The following is a 13,394-nucleotide window of genomic DNA, read 5'->3' as shown; positions in this document are numbered from 1 at the left end:
TATTTGTGGTTTTAACTATATTCCACTGTACAAAGATAGGACTTCCGTTTTCAAACAAGATTAAGTACCTTACGTACATGTCTGACTCAAAGCGTACTTACTCTACCTTTAAGAATAATAAGTCACTATTTTATTTTCATTCTTGGACATCTTCAATGTTCAACTGCATGGTAACTGTATTAACAAATATATGACACCCTACAATGAAAAGTGGAATAGTTCAGACTAGGTAATAATATCATACTTTTGCGAAGGCCAAGGCTTACTCTTTAACTAAGAATGTGAAGAATCAGAGATAAAGATGTTCAGATTTCAGAACTACATTTTCTAATATCCAAACCATCATGCAATAGAGGATATTAAAGAAAGCATAAACAAAATATTTTGGCAAACGTACATCTCAATAACAAACTAGATCAGGTAAACTTTAGTGGTATACCTGGGGATGAATGCGCCCACACAGCTCAGCAGCCAGCTTCCGTACGTCATCAAATTCAAACCTGGAAAATGCCCTGTAAATTCAGCCAGAAACATCAGCACATGGCTAACCCCCCCCCCCCCCCCCCCCCCCCCCCTCCCCCAACAAAAAGGGTAAAAAATTTGTCTTCGGCTAATTAACCTGTTCAGTAAGAGTGCTGCAACACATGTAGGATCGACAATGTCCATATCTGCAGACCATGAAATCGGTCAAGTACTTCACAATTTTTAAGTTAATACTTGGTGTAGAAAATCAAGCTGAATCTGTAAATTATGAATTAAATTAGGAATTCTGCTAAGCTAAGATTGTTTCCTTGTATGTTTTTTTGCAATTTTTCCTTTCCATATAGGTTTAGATTAATTGCTTACTTCTAGCAAATTTGAGTCTTTGTGAATAAGAAAAACTTCTCTCATACATATCTTCACTTGGCGTGTCAATAGGTGTTTTAAAAATAGGAAATAAACACGGTTACAACCGAAAAGAGAAATACAAAAGGGACAGAGGTCCAACCATATATATAAAATGGCAACCGCCGATCTACTAGATTTGAAAACATAACCGTAATGCATAACTTTCTCTTAAGGATGGTTCGGTTCCTTAAAAGATGCAAACAGATTTCCTTGTTTAACCACAAATCATTTTCCCATTGTTTTGAATACTTTCAAAGTGTAACTGGAGATATCTAATAGAGAAAGATACTCTATCGAGGAGAGTTATTACTCAGGATATGGAGTTTTTCCCAAGATACTCTCTGGGTTAATTGGAAAAGGGAGTCCTTCAAAGTTCTGCAATAAAAGCTTTACTTTGTGGATTATTTCGATCGGGAAAAACAATAGAATTTTCAACCATTGGCATAGGGTCTAAGCACTTGAAATTTGTACATCACAGCCTCTACTTGGAGTGCTTTATATAAAAGAGTGAAAAAATTTCCAATGGGCCTTGATGTTAGAAGAATTTAATAGAAGAAGGTTGGAGATTCAAGCTGCTCGAGCTACGGAGCTAGCTGAAATTCAAGCAAATTCTACCCGAAAATCAAAGAACTATATGTAGAAGACAAAGATGGAAAACCCAAAGTTAAAGACCACTAAAACTTCTCTTTTGTGCCATCACATCTTGGTGGATCTTTTTGTTTGAAGTTAGCGTGATCCTATTGTTGGCTTTTGATATCACTCTTATTTTGATTGTATTGCTCATTGTCGAGCCTATATTTTGCTTTCATCTTTTCTTTTTTCTCTCACTCCTATGGGATTTTGTATTCTATTTCTTCCTTTAATATATCAATGAACAGTTGTTTCTTGTCCAAAAAACATATTAATACTAACTAGTTATGTTTTCTATAAACCCTTATTCCTTGGATAGGTGTCATAATTGGTATATTTCTTACTTCCCTTGCTATCTCTTTCTACCTTCTTCTGAGGTGCATGAAACCCGATGCTTCTTATCAAAAAAAGAATGGTGAGGAAGATTCTAAGTTTCCCATTGATGTAAATCCTTTTGAATAGAGTTGAGAAGAAAAATCACCAGAAGTGGATGTATAATAACAATGAGAAGACATGTGGTCCCTTGTTCTAATATTTTGTGATTTTTATTTTTTCATCGAGGAAAATGAAAGAATACAAAAAAGGCTTCTAAAATGACAGCCCTGAAAAGGGAACCAAAACAACTAAAGACCTAAGAAGATAAAAAATTACTCCAATCCAAAAAACCAAAAAAAAGAGAGAGAGAGAGAGAGAGAGAGACATGCAGATTTGAATAATCCACAAAGGGGTGGATTATTTTGCTCACTTCAAAATTGGGAAATGGCATGCAGATTTCCTTTTGCCAGGATGTAGGGATTGTGAATTCATCTCTAAACCTTATTATCCTCTTCCATTTGTGTATCTTGCTTCTCAATGGTGTTGTTGCAGATCGGGACACTTCATGCCTCTCCTTGGCTCAATAATGGGGTTAATGCTATTATTTCTCAATTTTGGCTCGAATACAACCAAAGAGTATTTGATAACTCTCAAAAGCATGGGTTTGATCATCCCGAGGCGGTTAGATCAATGGTGTGCTCTTTCGAAGATTTTTTCTAGTTTTTCTTTGCAAGATCTTTGTATGAATTGGTAGTTCTTTTTTTTTTTTTTTTGCTTTTGTGAGTACAACAAGTGGCAGTGGGGCACTCGAACTCATGACCTCTTGGTCAGAGACAGGTGCTAATTACTGCTGAGCTAAGCTATAGTTGGCATGAATTAGTAGTTCTTTATAACTCATTTTTGTTTGTTTGATTTTTATCTTTCCTCCTCTTTGGGAGGTTGTATCTTTGAACTTTTATTTCTTTTCACAAAATCAATGAGAATTATCGTTTCTTGTTAAAAAAATCCAAAAAAGAAAGACTAATGGAATAATTACACAAGTCCTCAAAAACATAACACCCACACCCAGGAAGAGGCCTTAAACTTGGCAAGAGGCCTCAACCCTCTAAACCTTCTTTTATCCCTCTCAAGCAAAAATACTCCATAAAACAACAGAAGAACTCACATACATCAGAATGCAACACTTATAATGAAAGCGAATGAGAAACTTCTTCTATCATAAGATAACAGTTGTTGTAACGAGCCAAACATACATCAAATGTCTATAAGGAAGAGCTCTGAATGAGAGAGCAAATTTGCATCTCCAAAGGATGACTCAAATCCTCGAATGCTCCATACAAAGAATGTACCACTGCAACCCATCAAAGGAAAAAAGCTTCTAAACACGGTCCATAATGTTGACTCCTCCATACAAGACTTGCTTGAAAAAAAAAAAATCTTAACTTTCTTGGGCATTTGAACCTTCCTTGACGAGGAGAATAAAAGGTTTTTGGCAGCAATGATGGTTACCCAAAAGGAGAAGTAAAGAGTGGCAAGAGAACCTTTCAAGTGAATTGGGGGACCAAAAAACAAATATCTCTACAACCCGACTAAATATGGAAGTCTTCAAAAAGAGAAAGAGTAGTTATGTTCAATGACTCCCTATTTGAAAGAGAACGACAAAAATCAAAATTAAGCGAATAAGAATTACCAGTATACAAGATGATAGATGTTATAAGTCACAACCTCAAAGAAGATAAGGTAGTATAGACAAGGATCCACTCGAATCAGAAGAGGAAAAAAGGGGGGGTAGGGTCCCATTTAGATCTTACTAATTAGAATAATTTATTGAAATCTCTTTTCATATTCAAAATCGTGGTGTAACATGTATCCCCTCTTGTTTCGATCAAGGAATAGATGAAATAAATATAAAAATGAATTTTTGTAGATACCAAGAGGGCCATCCACCACCCACCAATCCTCCCAAAAACATGTGTTTGAGTCATCCCCAACAAAAAGCATGCACAAATTTAAAGAATGGAGCACGGAAAGTGATACCAAAAATTCCTAGATATGCCTTTAGATATCCAAATCAAATAGTGAGATCCGTACTTACTAACAATGAACTTAAGCCATAGAGCATTCGACTTTGATGGGAAACACTACAACCATTTAGGTAATAAAGTCTCATTGTGAAATTTTAGATTGCCTTTACGTAGTCCACCAAGGTGGATTAGTCTCAACACCACCTCCCAATTAACCAATGTGGACCTCCCCAAAACTCTTATAGACAGGAATCCTAAACCAAGAAAGTAAGTCGAGGTTCCACTAAAAACAGATTGAATAGGAGTGTTACGATCCTCTCAAAGAAGAATGCCCCTTTCCCAGGATGAGATTCTTTTAGACCTTATCCAAAGACGATTCCCCAGAACAAAGCCCACTTGCAGTTATGACCAAGGTATGAGGTTGGGAAAGTACCCATATCTCAGCCCCCTAAGGATGCCTAGCTACTAACCTTACAAGACTGACAATTGATGACAATGACCAAACTCTTACCTCTATTAATCTTTAAGACGTGAAATGATCCTGGAGAACCACAATATGGTTAAGGTCAACCAAGGTGTCCTCTCTGCCCAAGTAGAAAAAATTGTATCATCTACAAGCTGGAGATGCAAGAGATGAATCTATCCTTCCCCACCCAAAATCCTTCCACCAGGGTGAAAACTAACCTGCTAAGAATATGAGCGATCTCTTGCTCTTTATTCTTAATAAACTAATTTTGCAGTATTTGAGTGAGAATCATTTAAACAAGTATTTGGCATTTTAGGAAATAGAATGAGTAAATAATGCAGGGGTAAACCAACAAAACTTAATGAAGTAGCACTAAATTCAACTAGTACATAAGGAAATAGAAAAAGGAACGAACAGAAACAGAACATACCACGAATAATTGCTTGGTTAGGAAGTTGACCATACATGATAGACAAATTCAGGTCATTAAAAACTTCAAGAGGGAGCATCCTGATAACAAGTAATGGACAAAGACGCTGAAACAGAGATTGGTGCACATTCAGAGAGATATCTTCGTAGTTTTCGCTCTTCCGTCTAATGTAGAAGCCTTCATTAACCCTGACTCCGGGAAGATATAGTAAATTTACTCAATACTTCATAACTACACTCCAATATTTTAGGATATTATTAACAAAATAAGGGATTTTTCATTGATAAAATGAAAAGAAACAAGAGTTCAAGGATACAATCCCCAACGTTTCAGAGTTGAAAATAGAAATCCACTCAAAATGGAATCTAAAATAAGCTATGTTGCATACCATTCTAAATTTAAAAATATTGAGATATTTATCTCTCATCTTCTTTAATAAGAATAAGAGAATGTGTCTGGTAGTGTGTGTATGAGATTGTATAAAAAGAAATGGACAAGAAGTCCTACTTAGAAAATAAATACAAAATGAAAAAGCAAATTGGACTAAAAACATTGTTAGATATCTAATAAATGATTAAATTTACCATATCCCATCAACTTAAATTTTTGGGTTCATTGGTGATTTAATTATGTCTAAATTGGTATCAGGGTGCAAAAACTCAAACGAGTATCCGGTCTAAGATTGGTGAGCCTAAAAGAACTATCATCTTGAGGAGACATGTTAAAGATCCCGCATTGGATAGATGACGGACCTAACAAAGATTTATAAGATATATAGGCTACTCCTCTTGTTGCCAATTGGTTTTGAGATGAAACTCCCCCCATTCTCACCCCCACCACACCCCACTACCCAAAGATTTTTTGTCCATGATGTTGGGGTGAGTAGACCTTCAGAATAAATCTGTCACTTAATACCCTCAAACAATCCAGAAGGTGAAAAAGACTAGAAAATTAAAATTATATTTGGAAGAGTTTATAAAAAAATAATAATAATAAAATAGAAAAAAAAGTAATTCATTTTAACTAAAGACTGCCACTGGAACAAGCATCAGCTGTGGAAGAAGTTTGAAGATTCGGCATACTACACTACTGGAAAAACAAATAATATTTTTAAAATGTTTCTCTATCTTATCCGCACACCAAGGTGGGGAAAACGTAAAGATAAAAAGCAGAATATAACGAAAAATGAAAACCTCAAGACTTGAGCAGATTGGAATTTCTCAAAGGGTCTTGAAAATAAAGGATTTCAATCAGACATAAATTAGTTGGATTTTTAATCGTATCATTGATACCAGATTTTATATTTTCATAAATGGAAGACAAAGGGGGTGTGAATTAAGGCTTTTAGGGGTTTACATACTCTTTCTGTCCTTTCACATATGACAGAATGCGCTTTAGGACTACATCAGTAGCTTTCACCAAGTGCTCGTTTATAATACTCAGGAATCTAACAATAATTGCATTAGATGGTTCTGCAAACATCTTATCAATCAGCGGTCCTATCAAGAACTCCCAATCTTGAACCTGAAATATTACAAAACAATCAACCAGCCCATTATTTCTTCTCTGCCAGTTGATGCAGACTTATCAACAATAAATAAGAAAGCAAGACTTGAACATATTGCATATACAAACAAGGAAAAAATAATTGCAAAAAGAAAATGAAAAAAGAGTCATGAAGAGTAAAACTTTGTGCATTTTGGGAAATGAAAATAAAACATTTATTCAGGAGAAATAAAATCAGAGATCCCAACGACATCCAGAAGAAATGATGCAACCTAGCATCTTTCTTTTTTCGGGGAAACAACTTTTTTACAACATCAGTGCACAACTTTCCTGACATAAAGGCAATCAAACAACCTAGTGCTCCTAATAACCTAACAAACTCAATCCTGATTACACAACTTTCTTGAAGATGTTTGGGCCTCCTCTCGTCCTCTAAGCATCTCTTTTCCTTCCAAATACTCCATAGCAAACTCCAAATCTCCATGTTACAATTGCTGGTCTGAATCTAACAAAGCATGGGATCTTCAGCTCAGAAGAGATCTAATGGACAGAGAGTTGGAGGAATAGGCAAACCTAACTGTTTTAGTCCAAGATATTTACCGTACTCATCTCACTTATTCTGTTTTTGGGCTCCAGATTAGTCTGGGATGTTTTTGGTGAAGTCAGCCACCAAAGTCCTTTTTGGAGATGTGATCAGTTGGCCTTCAGAAAGAGGACCAGTTCCAGTAGTTATAATTTGGATAAAAAAAACTAACCAAACTGACCTGGGAAGACAATAGTCCCAAGAGAACAATTTTATTTTGTCCGGTCTCTGGCCTACAAAAGCTTAAATACTATGTATAGGGCCAAAAGAGGAATCCAAATCTAAATTCATCTCCGTATATGTTTCTAATAAACATATGCAAAAACAGTGCTAGATCTATCAATGACGTTTTTCTCCATTACCTCTAAACTTGCAAAGGTTGGACTAACATCTTCGGGAGTTTCAATTTTGTTTGGCATCCTCCAAAGAAGGTAGAAGATGCTCTGATACAGGGGTTCAGCCAGATTGCCTCTACTCAAACTAAAATTGCATGATCATCCCTAATCACACTGCATTAATTTCATCCCTCTTGAAAAATGATTCATCATTGAGCTTACAAGGCAACAAAGACGACAAATTGTTTCAAAGTCACTTCTTCAAATGATTAAAAAACACTCCAATTGAAAACGTTGTCTTCGGCTCATCAAATCACCACCACAATGTTTTAGATAATTTTGATCTATTATGGATAGTTCCGAAGATTGTTGAGGAGGCTCTTCATTATCCTCCGTTCAGGGATGAGGGTCGCTTTTTGTGGCAACCAGGTGTCTTTCGTGTTCTTTGGGGTTTCTTTGAACAAAATTGTGAGAGTACTCCTAGGGATAGTTTGGGAATAGTATTAATATATTAGTTAAGGGGGGAGTTGGTTATAAATAGAGGAATTAGGGAGAGGAAGGGGTATCTTTTGGAATAGTTTAAGGTAAGGGAGCTTGGCATAGTTCTTGAGAGAGAGATAACCCTCTAAGATATTGTAACGCCTCTTTAATAGTAGCCCTCTCGAAAAATCTTCCTCCTCACTGAGGGAAATCGGATGTAAGCATGACAAGAGGGTTAAATAATCCTCCAATTCCTCATCTTTCAACATTCTCCTTACATCGATTCTCCACGAGTACGAGGCTAGATCCCAAGCATCATGGACCGATAAAAAAGGGGATGAGGTGACCCGAAATAGAGAGGGAAATCTAACCTACCCAACCATGCGTGATGCCAAAAGAGGATACGTTAGCCATTTCTTTCTCTAGGGAAGGAATAATTCTTCACCAAAATACTAAACCAAGGACTACGACAGCTTCCCAATTTTTTCCCTAAAACCTTCCAACCAAAACGGTTAGTGCCATAAATACTTGCCACAACTTGACCCCGAAGAGCTGTTTTCTCAACACTAAATCACTAACCCCATTTAGCAATGCGTGAAGAATTTCCTAATTGCAACACTCCATTATTATTAGTATCTTAGGAATCCCATATGGTCGTCTTCCAAACATTCCTAACCGATCCTTGAACTTGAAACAACTCAGATTCTGGTGAATTCTCTTCAGACGAATGGGTTGACATTATTCTAAATCATCTATGATCAATTTGCGTTACTTGTTTCTTAGACCAACTAAACAATGTCTTGAAATGTCAAGAAAAATTGCAAGAATCAGCATCTTTAACCATTTGAGTATGATGTTTCGATTTTTCCAAGTTTCTTATTTAATGTCTGACACCCACAAAAGTTGTGAAATTTTGGAAACACTTCAAACATCAAACTGAAAAGAAAAAAATACAAGATAATATTCCAAAGTCAATGGAACAATAGACCAAGACCACAAACATCGAACTGCAAAAGACAACGCCAAAGAATCTAAAGCCATAGCAAAAATCAGAAAGAGCGGAAACTTCCAAAACTTTCAGAACTTTCTTCAACAAAGCTTCCACTTCATTAGAAAATTTCGAGAAAAACTTCCTTCTTGAATAAGAAAAGGGTAGCGTAGGAATACAATTCCTCGGTTCTCCTGGGCAATTTATCTAGATCAAATCTAGGGCTGCTGTCACGCATCGCAATAAAATTCAAGACTGTCGTTTCCTCTTCAAAAATCTTATGCAAAATATCTGGAATAAAAATTAGGTTTAGTCTCACCTGCCACAACAAATATCGAGGATGTCAATTCCTTTTTTGAAAACTTCTCCAATGAATGGTAAGTCTTTTATGAATTAGTGACTCCTTTTTCCCTACCCACTTTCGTCTTAAAAGCCACCTCACCTTCAACCTACGATTCTTCATCTGTCAAAACCTCGTGAAACCTTTGCACATCCATCATGTTTGAAGACTCTTCAATTGAAAGCTTCATGGAATTCCAATTTTGTTGATTGATGATTATAAACAAGGCTTCGACACAAACAACAAAACCTCCAACTTCCGTATGTACATCTATTGAGGCTGGAAAAAAACCACAGGTGTTCAACTCCACTTTAATCTGAGCCTCTGAGCAATCCAGCATATTTATAGTTTTTTATGAGATGTTCTTTAATCTACCAAGCTGGACACCAATGGCTTGATAACAATGCTTGTTCCAAAATTCTAGAGGTAAATCACATCTTTTAACCCAACCTCCATAACAAACCATGACTTCATTTCTACCATGATCTTCAAAAACTACATTTTTCTAGCTTCACGTGAAGGTCACCTAATTTTCTCCATTTGCTATTGAGACAATCAGAATTTAGCATTTTACCATCTTCAAATCTTATCAAAGCCTTGTCAGCAAAAAAGAGATTAACTTGAAAATCTTGAGAAAATTTTCCTTTTAAAGCATTTGCTATCTTCATCCAATTATCATGTGCACAAAGTCTCGTGACTACCATGACATTTTCCCAATCCATCTCTAGCACTTCAGTCTCCTTTCAGTGCTTCAAATCCTTTAAATGCTTCAAGTCCCCTCTGTAGCAAATATTTTCACACCTTTCCCACTGAACATAGCCTCCTTTTCGTCTCTAATATTCCTTCTATTTTTCCCTTCAAGAATCTCAGCAAAAGATAGCCCTATCTTCCCAAATTATTTTACTCTCAAAGCTTCCAATGACCTTGAAGTCTCCTTTCCCCTAGCAACTTCTTTTGCTCACTCGAATCCATCATTTACCACATCCTACAACGTTAACCATCCTCTTTTTCCAAATCCAACAGCAACAACAATCCTTTTCCTTCCTCCAGTTGGCGGCCAAACGACGAGTTCAACGTGCCCTCTTGCAACATACTTTATTTTTTAATCTTACACCTACCAAATGGCAAATTCATCACTTTTCTAGTTAGAAAAGAAATATTGCAACAACAACTGCATAAATCAACTGAACCATCTCATCCCCAAACCAAGCTAACTACAAAAATTCCAATTGCAAAACCTCTGTGTAACTAATATCTTCCACATAAAGCCAGTCTTCTTCAAACCTTAAGCAAAAATATATTTCATGATGCCAAACCACACAGGGAACTTTAAATTGAACTGATGCTAAAACTGAACTCACGACTAAGAAAACTGCTAGAAAGACGACTCGTATGAAACCGTAAAGGAGAGAAGAGGGAGGAGGGAGGAGACAGCATCTATTAGCTCTCTTGACAGGCCATTTTCATTCGATGTTTATTTGTGTTCTTTGTGCTAATTATTGTGATATTCATATGCATATTTTCTTCCATCCCCCATATGCAATGGCCTGTTGGGGGCTTTTACTCAAAATGTTCGACTTTTCTTGGGTATTTGCCTTAGACGTTCAGATGAACATTAACCTATTGCCGTTTGGTCCGAGTTTGGCTCCCAAAGCAAGTCTTCTTTGGAATAACAGCATTAAAGTCATCTTATCTTAGTTATGGTTTGATAGAAAATTAAAGGGTCTTTGAAGAGATGCAAATCTTCGATTGAATGATTCAGCCCCGAAAAATTCAAAACCTCTCAATGATGTGCTCTCTCCCATCTATTTGCAAATTACTCTTGCTGGTATGATTTGTTCCACTTGGAGGCATTTATATCTCGCGTCTATAACTATTTCCAACTTGTAATTACTTTTGTTTTGGCTGTTTTTTTTGTCCTCTTTCACTCTCTCAAGAGTTTGTATCATTGAACAATAATAATGAAAAGTCTGTTTATTGTTAAAAAAAAAAAACATGAGAAATCATGTTTATAAAAAATAGTTATCCACACACATTTTACTAAAATTCATTTTAAAAAAACAAAAAATTGTTTTGGAAACTCTTTCCAGACAACCTATAATTTCTCTCTTTTAAAGCATGTAAACTTTTATATCCAGTTTCACATACTAATCTATCACATAAGGATTCAATTGATAACTGTTATTTGAAGCTTCCTTATCATCTAATTAGGTATCATTATTTTATTATTAAAAAACCTGTTTCAAACAAACAAAAAGAAAACTACCAGTTTAAAGTAATTAGCATCACATAATTAGCATAGGGACTAGAATATACACAATAAGATTTCACTATTGTAACAAGACAAACTAATTTGATTTAAGTAACGCCCATACCAACAGGAAAACCACAAACCGATATGCACTTCAAATTTAGAAAGTGCAGATCCAAGGAAGTGAAAAATAAATTGAACAGAGACCAGCATGCATTATCTACAAAGCAGGAGACATATAAAAGAGAGATAAAGTCAGCACTTGCCGTTATGTTTGCCAGTAAACAATGGGTTTAACCAAAAAAAAAAGCACATTCAGTTCCTTTATATGAAACTTACACTTTGAGACCATTCAGGAATTAGGCTGAGCACTCGGTCATTTTGCAACCTTGATCCTGTCAAAAGTTCTATGTAAGATACAAGAATCATATTCAATGGAAAGTTTCACGCCATATGAGTATTTAAACTAAAACATTTTTGGCTCATCCTATGGTGTAGCATGAGTTTTTTTTTTTAACCAAGAAATGAACTTTTCATTAATGGATGAAAATAATAAAATTGTTCAAAACTCTCGTAAAAAGTGAAAAGAAAAAAAAAAGACAATACAAACAACCAAATAAAATAGCAAATAAATCAAAACAAGCTCTTTAAAACTAACAAAAAAATCAACCAAACTTAAGGCACCCAACTAAAAGACGCCAACCATTGACTCCTGAACAAAAAGCCAGTGAAATAAAGAACCAAGAAAAATCCACACCCTGCAAAGCTTAGCAAGAATCAGCCTATACAAGATCCAAATGAAAATACCAGCCTCCAAACACACCACCAAAGAAAAAGTAGAGCAACACGAGAATCTACAAAAAGACCTCCTCGAAAAATAATGCTGTACCCTTAAGCTTTATTTCACACAGAGTGATTCCAATTTTTTCAAAATAATGCAGAAGATCTTCCTTATCCAAAGCAATCAAGGGAGGACAATGTTTTTCACTATCCTTAGGATGACCCTTGGATAATCCACGCTCAATGTCTTCCAAACCGAATTGCACATTAGTTTTGGAGTACAACATGTGGCAGTGGAAGATCGAACTCACAACCTCTTGATTAAAGACATATGTCAATTACTGCTGAGCTATTAGTGAAAATAAGACAAACCATCTTCAAACGACTCATCAATTCTCAAGCTTGGATTCATAAACGTCTGAAGTATTACTACCACACTAGCATCATCCTCGTCTCAAATCCTGTCGTCATACCCCTCCAATGGTTTTTGAATGAAGTTATTATTTGAAGAATGAATTGTGTTGGTTTATTATTTATAAATATTAGTGTAAATTAGTTGTCATTATTAATTATTATTTTATCTTTATTTCCATTTATGTTTGAGCCTATCTTCTATATAAGAAGGCTATGTATTTCTTATGATTAATATATTGGAATACAAATAATTTGATTCCATCAAAACTAAGTTGGTATCAGAACTTAGGAAGTAAACCCTAACTCTCAAAACCCTAGCCATCATCAAAAATACCAGCTCTTCGCGCGTATTCGGAGCTACGCGGATGCCGTAGTCGCAGAAGCCGGATCAACATCATGACAACGGCATTCTGGAAACTGTTGGGCCAGCCACAATTGGTGTAATGTCTGGGTGCGTAGAGTTAGTTGATAGAGACCAGTACTGTAGGAATAGGCCACTTCTTGGCAAGTTCGGAAGCTTTGGTGAGAGGGGAACTAATGCTAATGGTCTCGGATATGGCAGCCTCGGCGGCTATGCTAGTTGGTGCATCTTTGTCGGCTATGATCAGCAGAGGTTGAGGTGCCAGCGAGAAAGGCCCTGACTCTCACGCTCGTCAGTAAAGTCAATTATTCGGACGAGTTTCAGGCAGAATGGAGGGTTCCTGCCCGGTTGCCTAATTTTAAAACCCTAGCCGTCATCTACCTCCAGCGAACTCCCCACGGCAACGCAACTGTTGCCGTCGATCCGTCGTCCTCACCGTCAATCTGCACCGGTGTCATCCGCACAGATCAAATAAATTCAAATATCCTAAAGACATCTAGAAACCCTAGCCACTGAGCAGCTGCCGCCGCCCCCTTTTCATTGTCGGAACCCTAGCCGCCATCGTCAAAAGGCGCACCTTACTTCCGGACGACTCCTTCGGGC

General features: G+C 36.4%; 1 protein-coding gene across 1 annotated transcript in view; it reads right to left on the bottom strand.

Annotated features, from left to right (window-relative positions):
* The window catches only part of LOC111019538 (ARM repeat superfamily protein), a 55,609-nt gene that overhangs the window by 3,337 nt on the left and 38,878 nt on the right, over window positions 1-13,394 (bottom strand). The window contains 5 exon segments of the mRNA XM_088124925.1: window positions 440-512; window positions 620-668; window positions 4,754-4,941; window positions 6,114-6,277; window positions 11,576-11,631. Of these exon segments, the coding sequence (XP_087981051.1) occupies window positions 440-512; window positions 620-668; window positions 4,754-4,941; window positions 6,114-6,277; window positions 11,576-11,631 (530 nt within the window).

The sequence above is a fragment of the Momordica charantia genome (genome assembly GCF_013281855.1).
Source record: "Momordica charantia cultivar OHB3-1 chromosome 1 unlocalized genomic scaffold, Mcharantia_2.0 BLBB01000001.1, whole genome shotgun sequence".
NCBI lineage: Eukaryota > Viridiplantae > Streptophyta > Magnoliopsida > Cucurbitales > Cucurbitaceae > Momordica > Momordica charantia.
The sequence above is the reverse complement of the archived record's forward strand: the minus strand, read 5'-3'. Positions and strand labels throughout refer to the sequence as shown.